A 22,079-nucleotide genomic window follows, 5' to 3' on the forward strand; every position below is an offset into this window, starting at 1 on the left:
TTCGTGTCGGAGGTGAATAGATAGGTTGATGCGATCTTAGATGGAGCACTGATACCTATCCCTTTAAGATCGTCCTTGATAAGCCTGGTAATTGCTGCGTCGCTGCAGGAGAGCCTCAATATAGGCTAGAAGATCTAGTTTGACCGCACTGGAAAGCCACTGGAGTTGCCTTACACTAGATTATAGGTAGAATAGGCATGCGCATGAATATCACATGATCACAGGCTTATCCTTTATTTCATTTAAATTACCTATCTCTATCATTCTCAGGCTGTCTCTTTTGAATCTCATCAACATCCTTAGTCTCTTTTACCATGGCCGCATAAATGTCTTCCGCAACCCAACGATTCAGCCTGGTATCTCACCAACTCTACGCCGAAGATGGTGGCAAGGCTTTGCCACCTCACATCTTTGACACGAGCTCAAATGATGTGTTTCGTATTAGTGGCACTGCCGTCTTGTGGGCATAGACTATTTATGCGCTTCTAAACACGGGTGCTGACACTTATTGCACCGCAAGGTTATAACATAGGCGATCCGTACACCCTTGACCAAAGCCAAGAAAGGGTTCCTTAGAGATACCCCACTGGAAGAACTTCTGGTTCCTCTGTTACATGTGAGATAGTCTTTTGACAAGGCATTCAAACTGTCGTTTGTATTCAGGCCCTAACTAACCACAAAAGCATGTCCGATAAGCTTCCGCAATCAAGCCCAATCTAGGTAGTGGAGGAGATCGTCGTGTGCAACGTTCTTCACAAAGACGCAGCTTTCGTCACGTGCGCCTCTGCCCTGGCCGTCTGCTACGTGACTACGTCGGATCCATGGTGCGTCAAAATCTTTTCTGGCCCTTTCGTAACGCACGTGTCAACCCGGACCCTGAGGCTCATCATAGATAATGGCTGCTTCTCAGCGACCTCTATTTTAAGCATTATGACATGGATCGGGTGCGGCAGACGGTGCAGTGGATCGTTGCGGTGGCGGAGCGAAACCACGCCGAGCGGGCGGTGGTGTGCGGCGACCTACTGACGAGCTGAACGATGCAGCTGACGCAGGAGATGGGCTGTGTAGCGGCAATGGCACAAAAGCGCCAATGAAATAATGCTTCAAGGATGTCACAGGTCGGCGGCTTAGCCGCCGACGCGGGTCAAAGGAGCACCAGGTCATGGAGACATTTATCAATCCTCGTCCATGGCTAATAATAGAGATGTAAGAAATTTCTATAGTAATATATAAACATTTGTTGGGAGATCTATCTCTCTTTGATGATTTTGTTAGAGGTCATATCATAACGCAAAGTCCTATCTCATGAAAGTTGGAGTATTTATAAGGTGTCAGGCGTTCTTAGCTTACCTATTTGTCGGCGTGTTGCAGCCTGATCTGATGAAATGCTGCGAAACTTGGCAAGCCACATGCAAGCTTCGCCTCAATACTGCCTAACTTCTCTCATCTCACCGACAACGCAGAATATCCCATGTCAGGCTTATGGAAACTGCGCTGGGCCACTCCAAGGATGTGATGGCGAGACTGAAAGATTATTTGGAGGAATGCTCAGGAGAGGTATATATAAAAGCACATCGCTATTAGTTCTTGTAGAGTCAGGCCACAAAAATGCCATTCGCAGCCAAAGTCGGCTATGCCCTCCCTTTGTAAACCCCTCGCCAAAATCCCATCCTTCTAGAAAGAGGGTGTGCTATGAGTTGTCAATGGTGCACCTGTTGCCACCTTAGGCAGTAATCCTGAAGAGCCTGATTCTCCTTCGGGCTTGTCCGTGGAACATGCAGGAAAGCCACTCCGCCCAGCGGCTCAGGCCGGCAGTGTATTGGTTGGGAATGCGGCAAGGTGCACTTTTCTACCTTGATATTAGGCGGATCGGCGTCTTTTGGCCCAGTGCATTTGCAGGTAGAATATTTGGTTCCTGTGCATATGTATCTATTTAACCGTGCCCTCCTGCATTGAAAATGTCCATTGAAACCAACATATCCCTGATCGCGCAATCCTCTCTCATGCATCTTCGTTTCCACCCGTTCTCTTTCATCGGAGGGCAGCACCAAAAAGAAAATGGTAACCCAGACTTTCCCTGCCGAATACTCTAATAAGAATGTATTGGAAAACTTCCTCGACCAAAGGTTTGGGGAGGGTCAGTATTCCATCCGCGTAAGTTACGAGGAGCCCTGTCAGAATCATCGGTGCTGAAAGGCCTAACTTTGCAGGGGATGAGAGGCAGTGACTGGGTTATCACTGTCCCTATGCTTTTGACCACGGTGGGTGTTGACAGAGATCCGTTACTTGCAGATGCGTAGCTTACAACCATACCTCACTCAGGACGAGATTGCGCATATCCGTAGACGCGCTATAGACGCATCTCATGGTTTCGCTTCAGACCAATCCAGGGAGTCATTTGACAATGGCAACTTGCTTCTGCTCGACAAGCGGCATTCCATACTGACCCAAACTAATGACCCTGAGGCCACGTTATCAAACGACATTGAGGACGTGTGCAAAATGCAGCATACCGAGGAACCCCTAAGCCTTGGCGCTGTTGATCGAATTTCCCTAGCCGGCCTCCTTTCCAACGCTATGCAGCCGTGTGTACTCGATGGGACCAAAGAATTTCTGCCTCATAGCGAGCTTCAACGGATTTGCACTTTCGACAACGTTATCCGAGAGCTCAAAGAATTCTTTCAAGAGGAGCAGGCTCAAAGTTACGCTGCCTACGTGTGCGGCAAACCGTTGGAGAACTTGCAACCGAGAGATTCGGCTCTCAAGGTATTCGCTATACTCGCGTTGATTCACGAGCTGGATAGTCTCCCTCGTTTTGTCGAATCTCAAATCTACGACAGAGACCTCCCCTTCATCTGGGGGCCCCAATACCAGTTGCTCTGCTCACAGAGACGTCAGAACGCTGGTAACCACACTGTGGAAGAACATTGTTTCAAGAAAAACGAGCAGAGATTTATGCGGGACTTCTACAGGCAGCAATGGACCGTTCTGGTCCCGTTCATCGCCAAGACCGGGAACATGGAAGCGTCACATTATGTGCTTGAGACCGATACAATCATGCCTTGGACTTCCTTCGAACCCGTGGCTCACAATGGCGGGTATTGCGAGGTTTTCAAAGTCAAGATTCACCCGGACCAACATGCTTTCGTAAGTGTCTTTTTGCAGTACCTTCTGGTGGGTGAGGGGATTTTGCATCTGACCATCTAATGTAGTACGGCAATGAGGTTTTTGCTCTCAAGGTTCTCACACCAGGAGACAACGAGGAGTTCTTCCAGAAAGAACTCTATGCTTTGAGAAAAGCTCCGCCCGGGCCCCATGTGGTAAATCTATTCGCAACATTCACACAGGGGGACAAATCCTCCTTCCTCTTCCCCTGGGCTGAGCAGGGGAGTCTACGTGATCTGATGATACAGGACCCTTCGGAGGTATTGACCTCGGCGTCAGATTCACCCAAGGAGCTTATTAGGTGGATTGCCGAGCAATGCACGGGGCTTGCTCAAGGGCTAAACAGCATTCACAACTTGAACCCCGCTGTTAGGAGAGGGCGGGACGCTGTTAAAAGAGAATGGGAGAACAGGTACGGAATTCATGGGAATGTGAAGCCAGAAAACATCCTGCGATTCTTTTCAGAAGGTTATTCTCATATGCTCGGTGAGTTAAAGCTTTCTGACTTTCGCCTTGCTGATTTCCACGACACGGTTTCGAAACCGTCCTTCTCCTCAACCTACGACTCGCCAGAGCAGAGCTCCAACAACTACTATTACGTGTCTAGGAAGTCTGACATATGGGCTTTGGGATGCGTCTTCACGGAGCTTTTAACCTGGGCGGCCCGTGGTCGGGAAAGCCTAGAGGCGTATGGTCAAGATCGTCTAAATGAGAAAGACTTGGGCCGCTCGCGTGACAACTGGCTGGCGGATACGTTCTTCGGAAAGGATTTCAGAATCGATGGCACTACAGTGATTCCCGAAGCCTTCTTTGTCAAAAGGTCTGTCCACAAAGTATGCCAATTCCATTCCCATCAATAAATGAACTCAGACTAACCAAGAGTAGTGCATAGAGGAGAACAAGGAGGCGGTATCTGGAGCTGGCCACGAGTCAAGCTACTTGATCGATTTTCTAGACTTCATCCGCGACCGGATGTTAGTGATCGATTATAGTAAGCGGGCCACGTCTCGTGAAGTCAGCGAGTTTCTCAGAGACAAGATGGAGTATTACTTCATCACTCTTCCCGATCTTGACGCCCAAGTCACCGAAAGCGTTGTCATGGACAGCGATATCGAGAGCATTTTCTCTGCATTCTCCGCCCCTTCGTCTCAAACATCATTCAATGAAGTTACTCAAGGGGCTATTGTCGAGCTCGTTCAGTTGCTTCTCGGCAATGAGGACCTGAAGGGTCTCTATCCTTCTGCACTCTCACTAGTTGGACCTCAGAGATTTCGACGGAACTTTCCTCGTTTATTGAAGATGTATGGCCAGAGACTCCATCAGGAGGCAAGAAATGAACCTCAGCGCCAGGCAGCACAATTTATCAGGAGGTCAAGACACCAGGCCGTCGCCATGATGGCGCGAAAGCTGGAACAAGGAGATGGCATCTCCTGGTCACAGAGACTGGACTCATTCGGATCAACTGCTCGACAAGCACGAGTCAATGAGTGGCTGGATCAATCAGGAGCAGATGAGGGACAAATCAACACGCCTCTCGCAGCGACCGATACCGCATTGAAGAATGAGCAGGATGAATTTGAATCAAGCGACTCCGAGAACGAAGGCGAGTCCTCATTACCGAGTCTCAATGAGGTCAAAGAGTTCATGATTTCGGCTGATGCCTTTCTCATCCTTTGCCGGGAATTCCGAGTTTGGCTTAAACTGGACAAAGAGGACGATAACGAATCGGAGAGGACCAACGAACCCCCAGTCAATGACAAGAAAGACATTAACATCACGGATCACCAACCTTCTCCGGAACAAGGTAAAGTCGGTGTGTATAACTATACATTGCCCATTACTAAACTATCTAGATCATGAAATGGAACAAGACGCGGTTTCATTTTCAGCCGAACCGAAACCCACCGATCCAAGCCAATCCGAAGAAGAGGTCAACGGTGGTTCTTCCGATGGGTTAGCTCGTTGTACAGTGAAAGAGAAAATCACTCTATGGTTATCCATGTGGAAATGGCTTACAGATAGCTGCTTCCCACCACCACCTGGTTTCCAGAGGCTCTACTACACATGCGTCAGTTTCTCTAATCTCTATAGTCACGGGAGGTACTCTGACAGGCTTTTAGGGCTGTGGAGAGCTAACATATCTTGATGTGAGAGAACTGTCGACAGGTGGGCTAATGAGATTTGAACAGAATCTCCTTAGCAGTGTTGCCGCTGTTAGATCTCGACCTCAGGCTTCAAATACACCAGCCCCTGTTGCCCCAAGACCACCACCCCAAGCACATGTAGTGGGTGCAAGAGCTGCTAACCAAGGAGCTCACGCGTCCCCAAACTCATTGCAGACTGGGCAGGCACATCTTCAGCCGTCGAAATCCTCGGGGCTTAGTAGTACTTCAAACAGCAATACGAACATTTCCAACCAGAGACAGGAGCCGCAATACCTGTTATTGTGCATCAACACAAGGAATTCAACAACACTAGACACCATCGTTGTCAGCTCTATCACAAATGATCAATACTTGTTTGAGAGCATTCTGGACAGGTATCGGCAGGTTCGGGCTGAACACGAGTGGACAATTTCAAGAGCCATACCACCGTGGATTCGAAGAACAGCAACAGCGGTAGCAGCAATAGCAACATCATGGTTGCCAATCTTGTCAACATTGGCGGATTATCTTTCCGCTTTTCTTTCGGGTATCCTTCCTAAAATCATGAGTCTTCACAAAATCGCTTCCGGTGATTTCGTACAGGTAAGTCCATAGCCGACAATATCCAACCAAACTGACATGCATCTAGTTTTACTTGGTGCCTGTGGGTCTAGACTGTTGTCCCAGATCCTTCAAAACACGAGATTTTCCCCCACAAAAGGAGGTCACAGAGGGGCGATATATTTACAAACCCTTCCCCATGGAAGATGCTCTTGTTGCTGATATACCATTGCCACATTTGTTGAAGCCGGGCCCTCATACTGGCCTTTTTTGGAAATTACTTTTTCCCAAGAAACTTCAGGAGGGGCTTTCGAGACCAGGTGGAGACAACGACAATGGGCAACTTATAAACGGCTGGGGAATTCGCATCAACGAGAGTTTAAATTGGGTCTTTATCTTGTTCTGGTTAATGGTTATTCTTATCCTTATTGGCGTTGGAGTTATTGTGTATATTGCTATTACCTCGGATCACTCTTCTGGATTTGGACTAGGCGCGCTCTTAGCGGCTATGCTCACGGTTTACATGACCTACCAGTTTCTAGCGTGGAAAGAGGAGATATAGCTTAGCAAAGGTATAGAAACTAATAGCCCGGATAGGGTTAGAGTTAGCATAGGTCTGCGGGTCTTAAAGAAAATATTTCTTACTTTAAAAAATTAAGTTTAAAGAATTTTAGAAAAATTAGTTTTATAATATATAAGACCTAACCTATATTATTAAATAGCCCTTTTTCTAAGGTTTATAAGAATATATATTTTTATTATTTTATAACTAAGGCTAGCTTATATTAAGCTATAAAAAGTTATCGCAAACAAAGGAGAAAGCGAGCTGCACCGAAGTGAAAGCCGCCTTCGAAAAAGTCCGCGAGGAATGTGTTAACGACGAGGACTATTGCCTTCGGAGGCTCAAGAAGCCACCCAAGCGGAAGACCACCGACCTGTCGCTGTTGGAGGCGGTACCCGTTGGCATGCCAAAAGAGGTAGAGCCATCTCTTCCCAGGCACAGCGTGTCATCCGAATGCTCTTCGCCCCGGTTCCTACCTCCCCGGCGCAACTCAGGGTCTTCTACACCTAGAAAGCGTCATTCTATTTCAGAAGCTACAATCCACGAAGAGTCGGATGTACCTGACCTAGGGGGTTATACCTCTCTGGCTGTAACCCAGGGGCCGCCTCCGCAGCCTAATCCGCAGCCCGACGAGCAAAAGAAATCTTATGACCTCCTAGACGAGAATTCACTTCTTTCAGCCACACCAAAGTTCATGTCGGTGCCATCTGATATAGACCTCCAGGTAGGATCAAGTGAAAGAAGGGCGTCAGGCCAGAAAGGATCCAGGCCTTGCGTGTCCGGTGACTCTCCAGATAAAGATACAGCTGTTTATGAGCCAAGTCCTGGAGGTGGGAGCGAAGATGAGAGGAGCCAGATATCAGAACGGGAGAAGCAACTAGATCCGAGTCATGGACGTATGTCGCTGCAGGAGGATAAAGGTAGCAAAGGGAGTATTATCAGCGAGGAGGTCAGAGAGTACAAAGATTTTTAAGACGTGTGTGCTGTTATTAGGGCATAGATAGTTAGGAAGAAATAATCAGCGGTCTGGATAGGGTCAGGGTTTGGGAATGCTCGCAGTATTGATGATCTGCTCGACCGAGTTCATCCACCCGAAAACAACCGTTACTCAGAGTCATATCTCAAGATTGCTTCAGGGCAAGGTGGTACGTGAACATCTGGCTCTAGTTTCAAAGCCGTAGAAGTAGAAACTGGGTTTATCCCCACTGTCGTGGTAGATGATATATTAGCAAAGGCTACATGATTGCTGCAACTTAAGATGTGTCTACCAAAAGATGTTGTTGCGTAACTATATCTTCATTTTTTCGCCTATGACAATCGGTTTCTAACACTACTAAAGAATAATCTATTCCACTGTCCTCTCTCGGCCCTCACCGTCTTTCCAAACCACTCCCTGCAAGACGCCAGGGACGACGCATTCAGTCAGAAACCTATAACCCCCACCAGCACGACGGACAATGATGGATGCATTACAAGAGTCGATCTCGAGTGTAAGTCAGCATCTGAATCAGATCATTGCCCCATCGCAGAGCGGGGTCCTTCCTCTGACGCATCAAGAAGCTCACCCCCCTGAGGGGGCAGCAGATCTCCCACAGTTCGACTATCTCCATGGCCAGGGCTCGAACGCGAGATCCCGGGTAGCGGCTAGAGCCTGCTTTCTAGTGCATACAATGATTTGATGCTCATGTAATTGTTGTGCTGGTGTGGCTACAACCAAGAATGATTGAAGCATGATAGGAGCGGTTGGGCGTAGCTTGCATAACGAGGAAGAGACCTGGAATTAATCCATGCCAAAGTGTGAACTGGAATTGGGGGCCGAGGCCCGGTGTGGTATACTATTCATTGCCGCGAGGGAAGTTGTCAAGGCTTTAGGTGCTGTTACTGCGCAGCCTTCTCAGGTTGACTTTCCATACCTGATAAATTCAATGATATGCTACAGGATGGTTCAAAGTGCATTGGGAAACTATTGCCAGTGGCAAGGCAACGTCATGCTTGAAACCTCAGTATCCTGCCATTGATCACGAACTCCTCACTTGGTTCTTTGCTATTGTAGCTGAGGGCTTCTTTTGAAGACGTCGTGGAGATCAGTAATGACGGAGGCTTCCAACTCCAATGATGGTATTAACAGGATCGAAAACTGATTGACACAGCCAGCTGACTCTTATAGCCAAGGAGTTACCCAAAACAACACCCAAAAAGCTCGAATCCGTGCCCCAGCTCAATGGAATTCCCAATGAAAAGAGAAATCACAGAGTCTGAACATTCTGGATATGTTAGCCCGGATCTTGGTGGGAACTGAGCCAGAAGATCGAAGGCAGAAGCAGAAAGTCAAAATGCACCCACGACATCCTCATACCTTTCTCATTATTGCCAAATACGGATTTAACGCGTAGTATGAACCCTAACGCTCCTATCCTCTCTACTTGCCCGCCAATGTACGAAACCGCACAGCGCACCCGGGTATAGACGGAACCCCTTCCCTCCTCGTGGCATGATCTTAAAAAGTCAGAGGTCTCTATATGTGGCTTTATTGCCTCAGCTTCGTAACTAGCTTGCCTGTATTCCCTCCCGAAAATAACATCATCCAAGTGTTAGGAATGTCCTTAAAATCTACTTCAACAATCATCTCACTCTTGTCATTGACAATCAGATTGCCTTTCTTCCATTCGTCGACTAATATTTGTCGTACCTCCGACAGGTGGTCGATCCAGTCAATGTTAATAAATCCCAGAATTTGGAGACGCATAATAGCCACCTCCTAGAGTAGAAATCAGCGCCCAATCGAGAAAGTCTAGATATGGAAAGGCTTACGGAGAAGTTCTTGAGACCGATCATGTTAGAATCCCGATTATAGTTCGCAATAGTGCCACTGGGAGGTTAGTATTTTACTTTCATAGTATGCAAGAAGAGGTCATTACCAGGCCGCCACACGTCCAAACTTTGCCAACCTGGTCAACATAAAATCCAGGATATCCCCACCAACGTTGTCTCGAAAGCAAGACGTTAGCACCTAGAACTTGTTATCTGAGATTGGTAAATAATAACATACCAAAGTAAATCTCCACAAATCCCTCGGTCTCCTTGGTAAGATCCTGCTTGAATGAGGGTGATTTATAGTTCAAGCAGACATCTGCTCCCAGATTTTCCACCCATCTGCATTTTGCGTCGGTCCCTGCAAGTCCAATCACCTTATCTGAGTTTAGCAAGGCTCAAGGCTTAGTTCGATTGAGGAGAATTCCCATACCTTGCGACACCCAATCATCTTCTTGGCAATCTGAACCACCATCGTTCCAACTGCCCCAGCCGCACCGCTGGCCACAATGGCATCACTCGGCGTCGCTTTGACAATTTGTGTCAGAGCATAGTAGGCCGTGAGTCCCGGTAGACCCAGTGACCCCAAGAAGTGAGTGACTGGCAAGCCCGGTTGAGTCTCAATGACCGAAACGTTGCTGGCATCATCAATGGAATATTCAGTCCAGCCAGGACTGCCGATGACTAGACTCCCTTCAGGAATGTCTGGGCTTCGGGATTCGACCACCGTAGCGATGCCCAGGGATTTCATCGACTCTCCTACCTGAACCGGCGGTAGGTAAAGCCGTTCTGGTTGGGCGAGGGGTGAAATCCATGAGCGCTGTGCCGGATCATTGCTGAGATACAACGTCTTCAATAACACCTGGCCGTCTTTCAGAGGAGGGATCTTCACAGTCTTCAATACGAAGGTAGGATTATTTCCGTGCAGAATTGGTTCTCCGTAAGGCTTTTCTCGGAGCGTCCAGGTCTGAGACTGGGTGGGTGCAGGAGTAGCCATGGTGTTGGTGAAAGATCTTGGCACAGCAAGGAAAGAATATGGAAACGTGGGTAGAAGATGGTCTATGGGCTCTAATGAAGAAGAAAAGAAGTTTAGTTCTGTAACGCGATAGGTATCGTTATATTGTGTCCACCTGGAGGTTTATCGTAGCAAGGGCCACTCGTCCTAAGACAATTAATTATTCAGCAAGGACACAAGTTCCCCCGAAATGACGCTCGCTACCCGTCCTAACCGACTGGAGGATGCATCCGAATGGTGTGAGATCTGAAAATAAGTGGCGACACCGCGGAATAGGTCGGACACTACATTCTGTATTTGTAATCGCGATAGCCACGAGATAGAGCATAAGCGGAAGATTTTATTATTGCTACCCTAGAGTATTTAAGTAAAAGCAGTTATAAAACTAACCCTAACATGCGGGCGTAGATGTCTGCTAGTTTTGCTCTCATCCGCGGTGTTCTGATGATCTCGAGGAACCCAGAGCATGTCGTGACCTTTTCTGAAATTCTGGTGATTGCCTTTGACAGCGTTTCTGCGATATCTCCGTAAGTCTTCGCTGCCTTGTTTTGTGAGTTAGTGCTGTCTTGAAGTCCTCCATGCTCTGGTCAACCCACCGTCATCAGGCACGAGAGGCTCGCACAGAGGACCGAAGTGTAGATGTTTTGAGACGGAAATATCGCAAAGACGCGCTTGTGATTATCCAGGGTCTTTCACAGCGACATGAAACTCGTATGTACCTAGGCAATGCGTGTCAGTGTGATGGGCGAGAATTTACAATGCTCAACTCACGCGTCCGTGTTTTGCCTTCCACTCCTTCTCCAGGTTGTCAATTGACGCTTTGAGACTTTCAAAGTCTCCTTGTACTGCATCCGTAAGCACTTCGATTGTTTTTGTCTTTGTAGACTTGGTTGATATGCCGATGCGTTGCATCATTGACGGTTTTGCGCTTTCTGTCAACTTGTCAATCGTCTCTTGCAGGGCAACCCTAGCGATTTCCGCGATCTGGAAGTCCTTCATGTGAGATAATGCTCATGGGTGTAGGGCGTAACCTTACGAATTCTCGGGGCTCTTGAAGAACAGCTCCAGGCGTTGGCGCTCTCTCATCTCGTGCTCTTCATCAATTTCTGCTTGTGCGGCTTTGGTCGACCGCTCCAGGTTATCAGCTCCAGTGAGTTGGTCTGTGAACCGGCGAACAATGATCCTGCTGTTGAACATCTGGTCCTCGAGATCATCAAATGGTGATTACCGATTCTCCATCTTACTCGTGCGATAATGAAGAACCAACAATTAGAGTACGGACAATAACGGCCACTATTTCCCCTATGCATACTACGGCTAGGCTAATAATTTGTAGCCACTACGCTTTGCATATGTCTCAACACCTGCGATTACGGGACCAGACTACTATACTCCATTGCGGGGCGCCTGAATCAGCGAATCTACATTTAGTACTCCGTAGACAGGATGCCTCATTTTGCCTTGTTTTCTCCAACTCGCTGAACCGAGTCCACCATGTCTGCGTGACACGGCATAGAGCAGCAGCAAATGCGAGAGCGCTCTGAGGGATGTCACACGGTGCCTACCAGTGGGCTTCTCATGCCAAGTTGCACTTGACCACTCCGGTCAAAATGCAGCTTACTCCCATTTTCCAATGCATCTCAACACTTCGGCGTGCATCAGCTGAACGACACCTTCTGCATTAGTGGTGTCTTAACCCGGGCAGCTACACTCATTTCTTGGTAGGCGAGCAGGGCACATTGGCTTCATCATTCTTTATTGGCTTAGCAAGTTTCTTACACCAGGCAACAGCAACAAATACGGCAACGTTGCGAATCATTTAGATGAATGCCACCAATGGACATATCACTTCCACGCCACGCTGCAATCTCATGTCTGTGGTTAGAGCAGCCTGCCGCTGTGGCAGCAATCTGAGAACCCCCTCAAAAGAAGGCTACCAATGGGCGTCTTGCTTGTCAGCCATCCTGTGGGATTATGTCTCGGCCAAGACCGGCGTACCGCTGTCGTAATGATTTACAAAATCATCACCGAAGAAAGAAGGCCACCAATGAGCGTTCTAATGGGCCTCTATCTTTAGCTTTCATCTCTCCTCTTGGAGCAAGTCACCGCTTTGGCGAGAGATGTGGCTGCCCCTCCTCACAACCTGGTGATAGCATAGGGCGCTTACAAAGGGCCATTGCATTTCTCAAAATCTGGCAATTTTTCCGCTTTCACAGTCCGTCAACTCGAGCCAGAATTCAGGCTCGGGTGTAAAATCTCAAGAGTCTCATCCTCATCGTTGCAATTGCACCTTCAGTCCGTTCTTCCCACTCTTTTAACTGCAAATCCCTGCGCCCCCACACAACCACCTCTCAAGCCCGAGGTCCAGACTCCATGCGAATCAAGGAGTGTCTATGCCCCTGGTATTAATCTATGGCCAAAGCTTCATGCAAATCTAGCTTCATAAGTGTATTACAACCATAGACAGCAGATATTGATATTCTTTCAGTGACACGTGGCCGTGCACAAGATTAAAGAACACACCTGATAACACATAGCAGCATTAAATCCCAATGCTGTGAAACACATAACTACCATAGACAGCAGGCTTGCCAACCAGAGCCGCGGCGAGACGAGCTGCAACCCGCTATGCAGCCGTTCCAAGACACTTCCTCAAAGCCTGGTGACAACCTAGCCTCTTGGACAACGGAAGCAATGGCCCAATAAGTCAAAGGTGCGGCTTCGGGACCATTCCGCACAACTGTATTTCCCATGGCCAACGGTTCGATCTGAATGTAATCTATTATAAGCCTTGATTACTGTAAGGCACGCGAGCTAGCTAGACCAATGGTTAAAGACATGCCCGAAGGCCTAGAGTGGATGGTGCGTTCTGCGGAGCGATGCCGATGACCAGTCCGAGCGGCTGCCAGGTGGAGGTTTCTTCTTATGTATCTTTCACATCGTATCACTACGGTTGCTCTGGCACAGGGGCTGTGTGACCTACGGCATCAGACATGGATGAAACATATCATCAGGAACACCCCGTCACAGCTGACGTATACGAGCCTATCCAAGAAAGGATAAAATAGACCAACTTCAGGCATTCTTTTAATTAGAAATCAAGAGCTTCCAACACAGTCAAAAATCCCCCGTTGAATTTAACACATGGGTAAGACGAGTTTCTAAGTCACCTAGCTGCTGAGCTATGGGAAGAAATAGAGACAAGCTATGAAAATATAAACCCTACAAACAAGCTTCAGGATTTCTATACCTCCCAACGGTCACAGAGCCAGCCCGCGATACCGCAACACATGAAAGCAGTAAATATCTTAGCCTGCGGGAACCCCGGCCCACCAAACTCAGGATCCAATCCACTGGCCTCGGGGTAGAATTGCGCGCACAAACCGGCGGCCCAGTATATTGACCCGAATATCATGGCGGTTGTAAGGGAGTCCTTGCTGCTGATGCCGGTGGCGGGGCGCCAGGTGTAATACAGCGTGAGGAGTCCGAGCATGATAGACAGGGTGATGGTCTGGCCGTTGTGAAATCTACAATGGCAAGAGTCAACACGTTGATTTTTTAAGTCATGTACTAAACCTACTTTGCGTGTGGCGGCCATCGCGGGTTATACTGGTGCGTCTCATTCATGTCAGCTATGGGTGTCCCCAGCAGCAAACCGGCAGCATCGAGAGTGAGAAGGATCCTGCTGAGCATGGACATCGTGGGGTTGTTTGGAGAAGAAGATGGTGGCGGTAGATATCGATGTGCTTCAACCTTTAGTCAGAGGACATCAATGGTGGGTGAGGAGTGAGATAGAGTTGATAGTTTATAAACACAGGGGGACAAAGTGCCAATCAAGTGGATCAGCACCCTGACAAATAACGACAACGCAGTCCCCGGAGCTTCCGAGGTGGATTTAAATTATTCCATACTCTAGTAGATACCCTAAGCAAAGGCACAAGCTCGGCTGGAGCTGTACTTTATGAGCCTCATTAATAAGTTTTGTATGGTGTTGCATGCCTCGACAGCTCAAATAGGTAATTGTTTCCCGTGTTCACGTCACTCTGCATAATAAGCGCCCCCGGAGTTTTGTAGTATGTAGCAACTTCGGCCTTCGTCGGACAAAGGCTATTCTCCGTTCTCTGCACCGTCTTGTGCGGTGGTGCGCCAGCTTTTCTGCCCAAGGCTCATACCGTATCCTCTCAACTAATTCAGACAGCGCTACGGAGGCAGCCTTCAAATGTTTTGTCCTGGCCAGTAAGCCCCCTGTTGAGACTAGCCAATAAGAAGAGGCAAAAAAAGCCACGATACTTCGGTACTTCTTGTCACCTTTCTTTGCTTTTGAAGCCTCTATATCCCCCCTGAGCTTCACCCGCCTCGCTTCTCGAGATAGCTTCTTTAGCTCTCTCGACTCCCTATAGCTTCAGGGAATAATCCACTGAAGGAATTCAGGCTTTTGTACCTTAGGTACCGACAGGGATAAGCGGCCTTGGCGCTCGTAGCCTTGGGACAAAACTTTTGAAAGCTGCCTCCGTAATATGAGCCTAATGACCCATAAGCCAGTGCCTTTAATTAGAGATATTATTATGACGGGTAACAGTGGGGGAGAAGTAGAAAAATGGAGCAAATTATGCATTAGCTCTGTCTAAATTTGCTGAGAGGATACGGTAATGGCGTGTGACTTTGCATAAATCCGCATTTAATTCTCCAGAATTGGTCTAGACTGCGGGGCAGTCTGATGATCTGGGGAAAGATTAACACGGAAATTACTATCTTACCACAGCGAAACCGAAACCGAAACCGAAGCAGGGATCAGGGGCTTGGATTCTATTTTTATTAATCGTTCTGAGACCACAACAGGTCCTGTTACCATTGACAGCAATCTGACTTGAAACTGCCGCTGCAGAACCTTGATCATAGGAGTAGATCATGATACGTTCTTTCAGCTCGATCTTCTAGGTCGGTTATCCCCGCTTCAACTACAATAAAGAACACATTTCCAAGACATCATAGCATCATACCCCAATGCTAACACAGTATTCTTCCAGCTCAATCCAATAAGACTTCGTCATTTCTCGCCCAATCCTTGTGAGCTCACGAGATCCATGCAAAGGCATACTTCCATGTCACTATTCGATGTGCAAAATGCCGATGGTCTGGTTAGGCTCTTCATTTGCAGATACTATTTAGACTTGATCATCACATGCGCTGATGCAAGGTTCAATTTCCACGACACGGCTTGCGACAGCGTCTCCAAGTACGCGTGAAAGCGTACAGATTTTATCAGAGAGTATACCCTATGGTGGAGTTTTGTAACTAGATAGCCGCCGACTTCTGATTCCTAGACCTCCCTTGGCATCCCCCGAAGTTGCAAAGAAGCGAATCGCTTATGCTTAGAGCACCTATTCTAAAGCCTCCACTGCTTGCGATAGTTGGCCTACGGTATGTCGGCTTAAAAAGTCTCGGAACGTCTCTGGCTTGATGTCAGGGTATTTCGAATTCTCTATAGCGCCGAGGTGGGTTTGTCCGTTGATCAAGTAGTACTTGTAAAACCTGTTCAAGACATTAATTTAATTCTCTAAAGGGTTATGCGGTGACGGTATTGCTTACAAGACCATGTACTTGAAGACATTGTCGGGCTCCTTCTCCTGTACTTCGTACATGTGCTTGTACAAGTCTTCCTTGGAGCCGACCAGATTGAGCTCGGGCTTGAAGCCATACTGGGAGTCAAACAGCTGAAGGATTTGCTTGATGCTGAGACGGTCACCAAGGACTGTGAAGAAAATATCTTAGTAGGAATGGTCAAGTTCCGGTATCGTGTTATATTGCACTCACACTTCTGCACTCCCACAGCCTTGCGATCCAGCACTACCGAGGCGGTATACTCGGCCGAGCTTCGATAGCTTGAAAACTCCAACACTTCATCACCAGTTCCCCAGAAGGTGAATACTTTCTTCTCTGGGTCCCAGGAGTCGAAATATGCCGTAAAGAAAGTATCCATGAAGGCGCCGACCATGACATGCACGCCCTTGATATGTTCCTTCGTATCCAAATGGTCCTTGACTCTCTTCATTGGGTCTTTGGGGAAAAGCTGTCCGTATTCCAACTTGGTATAATCGATGGTCCAGTCGCTCGCCACGAAACGTGAAACGCCCTCAGCCTCACACGCGTCGACAAGGAGCTTTTGACCGTCGATCATAAGCTTGTCGTCGCCCAGATAGCAGCATACAACCACATCGCAGCCCATTGCAAAAGTGCGGGCGGCCGAAGAGTCGAAGGCGGAACCTTGGATAACCTCCACACGGGAGTTACCAGAGAGCGACTTGGCGAGCTTGCGAGGTTCGCGGCAAAAGCCACGCAACTTGACCTCGGAGGCAGGGCGCTTGAGGAGGATCTCGCCAACGAGACGGCCAAATCGACCACTCAGGCCAGCGATTCCAACTGTCAAGGACATGGTTGATCAAAGATTGATGAAGAATAGGTAACTGTTGGTGAGGTAAACTTTGGCAGAGTCGAAAGTCTAAAGCGTGACCATCACCGGTTAGCGTCTCGAAGCACAATAGTTTATATACAGAGAAGGTTTGTTCCAGAGACACACTCCGGATATAAGTTCGGCAATCGAAACACTTAGAACTTCCAGGTTTCGCAAACATCACACTCGCGTTCGCGGTTATACCAGATAATGCCGAAGCGCGAGGAAGCGTGCCAAGGCCATCGGAAGTTCGCATTCTTGGTACACTCTGTAGTTACAGTATGCGTAAAAAGGCTCTACATAGCGTAGTGATAATGTGACATATAATCTTAGTTCTAAATAATGACTGATCGGATTTAGCTTGACTCGGCCTCTACACGGGCCAAGGCTATCGGAAGTTCGCACTTTCGGTAGTCCGTAGTTGTCCGCGAATACTGATGGGCTGCTACTGCACCTGTGCCCGCTTTGGGTCTAAAAGCCAAGCTGGGACCCCATAATCCTTTCGATACTCTTCATTTGCGTACCAATCCAACACAATTTATCCAATGGCGGCTTCCAAGTCCACCAACCGTGCCCCAGCACTCTTCATCTCCCATGGCGGAGGCCCTTTTCCCGTCTTCCTTGAGGACCACGAATCCTACCGCCAAATGCTCCGCGATCAGACTCACTACTTTGACAATGTCCGAGCCATCATCGTCCTGACAGCCCACTGGGAAACGGACCAACCCCACATCACCGGCTCCGACAACCCGGAGATCTTCTACGACTACGATCTCGAGGGTATGCGCAGCAAGCTCCCGAAGGAGGCTTTCCAGATTGAATACAAAGGCAAAGGCAATTCAGAACTAGCTAGTTCCATTGCCGAGCGTCTGCGTACGGCAGGCTTCACTCCTGTGGTCGAGAACCGTGCATGGGATCACGGCGTGTATGTTCCGTTGGGCACCATGTTCCCGGACGGCAACATCCCAATCGTGCAGATGTCCATCCTGAGAGGTGATTCTGAGCAAGATGTTACCGAGAAGAACATCCGTCTGGGAGAGGCGCTCGAGGAATTCCGCGACCAGGGCTTTGCCGTTGTGGGCAGCGGCGGATCTTGCCACGACTTTTCAGTGGTTGGTGCTGCCTACTTTGATCCGGAAGATAAATTGCCGTGGCCTCCGAGAGAAATTCAGCTATTCGAAGACTTCTTGCGAAATGGCGCGCAGACCAAAGACAAGGGACAAAGGCTGAAGTTCCTTCGTGGGTGGCCCGAGGCCCCGGGGAGACACTTGGCCCATGTACCTGGGAGTGTGGAGCATCTGATGCCGTATATTGCTGTTGCTGCAAGCGCTGGCAATGACTCGGGCAGAAGACTTGGTCAGTGGGATTTCAAGGGCACGCCTTACGGAGTGTATATGTGGGAGGCTGATAGCTCCTAAACCATTTAGCTTCTGTTACACACGAGGTTGTTATATAGTTAGTCGTCACACTCCCCTTATCGAATTTTGTTCAATACGAGAAGCCTTCTTCAAATTTGCTCTGTCTCGATGTCGATCACCGTTTCCAGTCGTAAACAGTATGCCGTCCTACTTAGACCTTCAACGTTAAGCTCGATGAGTGACCTGCCGGACACTGAACGCTGCGAGTGTAACCTTTGGAATAACAGCTTTCCTATTTTAGTACTCGAGGGGACTAAAAATCGCCCCCCTAACGGGTAGCATTCCGCCGGTTCATTAAGCTCCGGCAGATTATGACTGCATATTATAGGTCCGTTGTTTTAGCCGGCACCTCGCGCAGATCAATGTATAGCAACCAATTAACCCAAACTTCCGCTTTCTAAGCTAATATCGCATCCGGACTTGGCGGAGGAAGATGAAGCCGAGACTAGTTTCTACTCACGGCATTGAGTGACGGGGACCATTGTCATGTCATGCTTAGTAACAATGGACAGTGAGCGGTGCCACGGAAGACCGGAGGGAGTTCAAGAAGCGAGACGCCGAGATGGGACCTGGAACGGCAGTGGTTCGGCACTGCGAGGGCACAATGACTTCGAAAAGGGCCGACTGTGTTCCAAGTTGGAATGTGGAAACGATCGGCCTCGGCATAGTAACGTTAATCTTGGACCTGGCTATTTGTAATGCCCAACACGAAGCCAAGTCGAAAACAAGCTGACAGATGCACCGCGGCAAGTCATATGCCCCCGTGACTCACCTTGGTAAGAATCAGACCATGAATTTTATACACGTAGAATAATTTAACCAGAATTATAAAAGCTTTCCGATGGCTACTTAACTCTGGCATTGCTCGTTTTTCAATTGTGAGGTTTCGTAACCCTCGGCAAGTTATGTCCAAATTAATCATGGCAATGGGTGAAATCTATAAATGGCTTTTGTCTGCGCGTGTTTGATCGTGACATGGGGAATATGGAAAGATGGGTGTTCGTAAAGCAGCGAAGAGCTGGGTCTGGCGGAGGGTAGCGATAGCTGGGATAAGAGGCTTTTTTGTGTGAATCCTGTGGCAGAAAGGCCTCTTGCATGTCTACCTGACGCCACGCATGATGGGGCAAATGGCTAGCATTTGGCTGTGTGGACGTCGTGTTGGTGGCCAATGCAACAGGTCAGTTTGTGGGGTTGGGCAGCCGACATAATACCTGGCCTAGGAGTCACAGTTGTGAATGCATTTGCCAGGCTATTGAATGAGTCAATGCTAATCGTTCTGCACACGAATCTCGCCGTGTCCTTTTTATCCCCTAATTGAGAAGGAATATAATTGAGAGCCGACATGACGTACGACAATATAACAAAGAACACAGCATCCTTAGTAGAGTAGAGAGAGCCAGCAAAGAGAGAACTATCCAGACTCAACCGATTCGTCCAGCCAGGCGTAACCTTTAGTTAGCCAGCTTCTGTTCCGTCTGCATTACCCGAGACTTCACGTCGGTGACGGTGGTCTTGAACTTCCGTGCCGAGATCCTCCATGTGTATAATTCGTCCAGTTCCTCGTAGGATCGTCCGGCCGTTTCGGGCTGGCAGTAGAATATGTATATGCAGCAAAGAATGGACAGGCCTCCGAAAACAAAAGATATCTGTGGTCAAATAGTCAGTCAAAATTGAATCAAACAAACCGGAAGGGGTAGAATGTGAATTACCTTGGCACCGAGGTTCGCCTTATCGGGGTTGAACATGAATGGGAGGACAAAACTCCACATCGTGTACCAACAGTTCTGTAAAGCGACTCCGATGGCAATCGTCTTGACACGAAGCCGGGCGGTGGCGTTCTCGGTGAGGATGGTGTAGGCGGTGGCACCAATTGTGCTATTGTATATGAACCCATAAAATATCATCATTGCTACGCATCCCTTGATCGAGGCGGTTGTTCCCGCCGTAGCGAGGCCGCCGGCAAGCATGAGAATGACGGTGAGGGTTACGGTGCCCCAGAGCGTAAGATTACGACGTCCGACGCGATCGATCAGATCCCATGAGCATATGTTGCCAAACATGGAGACGACCTGGAGAGCAATGTTGAGCTTGAAGCTCATCTTGCTACTGTAGCCGGCGAGCTGGGCATAGTAGGTTGAATATGAGGCGATGAAGAGTACTCCAGAGAGGGCCTGGATCGACAATGGACTGATGCTGATAATAGTCCGGCGCAGGTTCGAGTAGCGGAAGCATTCGAGGTATGTGACGCCCTCCGTCTCGGCGCGAACCTCATCCAACGTGAGCTTGATAAGAGCGAGGCGCTGCTCGGCACTTTCTTCCACCGTGTATCCCAGGGATCTAAGGCTGCGCAGCGCCTTTGCGTCCTTGCCCTTGCTGGCCAACCACCACGGCGACTCAGGCATGAAGGGAGCGAAAAGGGTTGCCACAGCACAGAATCCGTACTGAGAGCAGAACACGGCACGGTACGCCCATCGTGTAGTCGAGGAACCGGTACCGTCGAGGATCAGTGCCGCGACGAAGGGACCGACTGTATATGCAAAGGCGATGATGCAAGTCAGCATACCACGGAGGGCGAGTGGGCTGATCTCGCCAATGTAGGTGGCGGTTGTAGCGGCCAAGGTGCCGACGGCGAATCCGTTGACCAGCTTCCCAGCGAAGAAGACGGGGTTAGTCGTCGCCACGAATTCAAGGCTTATAGCGGCGTATGAAACGAGGAGAGAGGCCATGATGGTCCATTTACGGCCGATCGAATCCGCCACCTGGGCAGCTATCAATGCACCTATAGCCGTCCTTTGCACATGTTAGACGATCCAGCCGAGTTGCGTTGGGGGAAACTGACGAAGCCACGGGAGCCCCAGAAAATGCAGACTGCCAGTTGCCTGGGATGACATAGTCCCCTTTGTAATAGTTGCCAAAGTCTTTTCGAAACTGTGGGATACCGATGACTATTCCGGACGCGTTGTTTTCGAAACTAACCAGGAGGGTGCACCATGCGGCGAACAGGCACCATGCGAATGCGCGAGGATTGCTCTTGATGGCTTGCCATTTGCCAGGTTGATGTTCCTCTTCGTTTGCCAACTGGGCAATGGCTGGTGCGGCCACTGCCTCTTCTTCATGGCTCGCAGAGAGTGGATCACCCATTTGGACTTTGGCCATGATGAAACGATGCTGATCAGAGTAAGGAGGAATGATTTGATAAAGAGGTGAAGATGAGATGAGAGTGAGTTGGTTGCCGAGAAAGAAAGAAATGCAGCAACATGGTAGGTTCTTATAGACAATTGAAGGAGCTTCGTTCATGGCCCGGCACACGCCATCTAGATACTCACGAGGCACGGAGAGGAGAGACTGGTGACAATAGTGTTGAGAGGGCAACGAATAAGAGGTGTCCCGGACTTCCCCAGAATGATTGTCGTATGATGGGGGTGTGGGACACCGTCACTCCACGTACCGAAGACCGGTTAAAGTCCAGCAGAGGGTAAACTGGGCTTGGTCCATTCCATGGACATGGAACCGGGCGAGACGAGAAGGCGGGGAGAGCAGGGGGGTTACAGTCCAAGAGAAGCATAGGGAAGAGTCTTGGCCTCTTTAGATGGAATAACTTCGGGCGCCACACAGACACTATCCGCAGCCTCCTCGTTCGTGTCACTTCGCTAACGCGCTCCGACCAGACCCCATTCGACCACCACACTAACGATTTATGTATTGCCTAAACCTCGGATCTGAAGCTCCTCAGCATCGTGCGTGCGACTTGTCTGTCACCTGGTTTCCCACACCACGGCTCAAGTTCGGAATCACTCCTACAGTGCAGCCAAAGACTGAAGCCTTCTATGCATGAGTGAGGATGCCCACCAGAAACAACATCCGAAATTTAAGCGCACAGCTGAGTCCCATCCCAGGGCCCAAGGAATGTGCACCTTCACGAGCCCAATATTGCTGACCGACTTGTTTCCGT

General features: G+C 48.9%; 7 protein-coding genes across 7 annotated transcripts; 2 read left to right on the forward strand and 5 right to left on the reverse strand.

Annotated features, from left to right (window-relative positions):
* Positions 1-2,058: 2,058 nt before the first annotated feature.
* On the forward strand, positions 2,059-8,080 carry NECHADRAFT_82156 (uncharacterized protein; the record flags this gene model as incomplete). Its single annotated transcript, XM_003044971.1, has 13 exons — positions 2,059-2,154; positions 2,211-2,261; positions 2,323-3,147; positions 3,213-3,998; positions 4,051-4,978; positions 5,019-5,233; positions 5,355-5,912; positions 5,959-6,413; positions 6,593-6,605; positions 6,671-7,381; positions 7,467-7,577; positions 7,772-7,922; positions 8,049-8,080. The coding sequence occupies 13 exons, from the start codon at positions 2,059-2,061 to the stop codon at positions 8,078-8,080; spliced, it is 4,932 nt and encodes a 1,643-aa protein (XP_003045017.1).
* An 879-nt stretch (positions 8,081-8,959) lies between these two features.
* NECHADRAFT_70580 (uncharacterized protein) lies at positions 8,960-10,302 on the reverse strand (the record flags this gene model as incomplete). Its single annotated transcript, XM_003045375.1, has 4 exons — positions 9,677-10,302; positions 9,482-9,620; positions 9,362-9,420; positions 8,960-9,187 (listed from the first exon to the last, which is right to left on the reverse strand). Exons 1-4 carry the CDS (start codon positions 10,238-10,240, stop codon positions 8,960-8,962), a joined length of 990 nt encoding a protein of 329 aa, XP_003045421.1. The 5' UTR covers positions 10,241-10,302.
* A 240-nt stretch (positions 10,303-10,542) lies between these two features.
* NECHADRAFT_82158 (uncharacterized protein) lies at positions 10,543-11,455 on the reverse strand (the record flags this gene model as incomplete). Its single annotated transcript, XM_003045376.1, has 4 exons — positions 10,543-10,612; positions 10,649-10,800; positions 11,030-11,225; positions 11,295-11,455. The coding sequence occupies 4 exons, from the start codon at positions 11,453-11,455 to the stop codon at positions 10,543-10,545; spliced, it is 579 nt and encodes a 192-aa protein (XP_003045422.1).
* Positions 11,456-13,502: 2,047 nt separating this feature from the next.
* On the reverse strand, positions 13,503-13,951 carry NECHADRAFT_43035 (uncharacterized protein; the record flags this gene model as incomplete). The annotated part of the gene is made up of 2 exons (XM_003045377.1): positions 13,503-13,785; positions 13,839-13,951. The coding sequence occupies 2 exons, from the start codon at positions 13,949-13,951 to the stop codon at positions 13,503-13,505; spliced, it is 396 nt and encodes a 131-aa protein (XP_003045423.1).
* Positions 13,952-15,639: 1,688 nt separating this feature from the next.
* On the reverse strand, positions 15,640-16,691 carry NECHADRAFT_43674 (uncharacterized protein; the record flags this gene model as incomplete). Its single annotated transcript, XM_003045378.1, has 4 exons — positions 15,640-15,790; positions 15,848-16,010; positions 16,073-16,300; positions 16,382-16,691. The coding sequence occupies 4 exons, from the start codon at positions 16,689-16,691 to the stop codon at positions 15,640-15,642; spliced, it is 852 nt and encodes a 283-aa protein (XP_003045424.1).
* Positions 16,692-17,281: 590 nt separating this feature from the next.
* Positions 17,282-18,109, forward strand: NECHADRAFT_28005 (uncharacterized protein; the record flags this gene model as incomplete). The annotated part of the gene is made up of 1 exon (XM_003044972.1): positions 17,282-18,109. A coding segment is annotated over one exon (828 nt), but the record flags the coding sequence as incomplete, so codon positions are not given.
* Positions 18,110-19,578: 1,469 nt separating this feature from the next.
* Positions 19,579-21,268, reverse strand: NECHADRAFT_43378 (uncharacterized protein; the record flags this gene model as incomplete). Its single annotated transcript, XM_003045379.1, has 3 exons — positions 19,579-19,773; positions 19,837-20,917; positions 20,967-21,268. 3 exons carry the CDS (start codon positions 21,266-21,268, stop codon positions 19,579-19,581), a joined length of 1,578 nt encoding a protein of 525 aa, XP_003045425.1.
* Positions 21,269-22,079: the final 811 nt, after the last annotated feature.

The sequence above is a fragment of the Fusarium vanettenii genome (assembly GCF_000151355.1).
Source record: "Fusarium vanettenii 77-13-4 chromosome 6 genomic scaffold NECHAsca_20_chr6_4_0, whole genome shotgun sequence".
NCBI classification, from domain to species: Eukaryota; Fungi; Ascomycota; class Sordariomycetes; order Hypocreales; family Nectriaceae; genus Fusarium; species Fusarium vanettenii.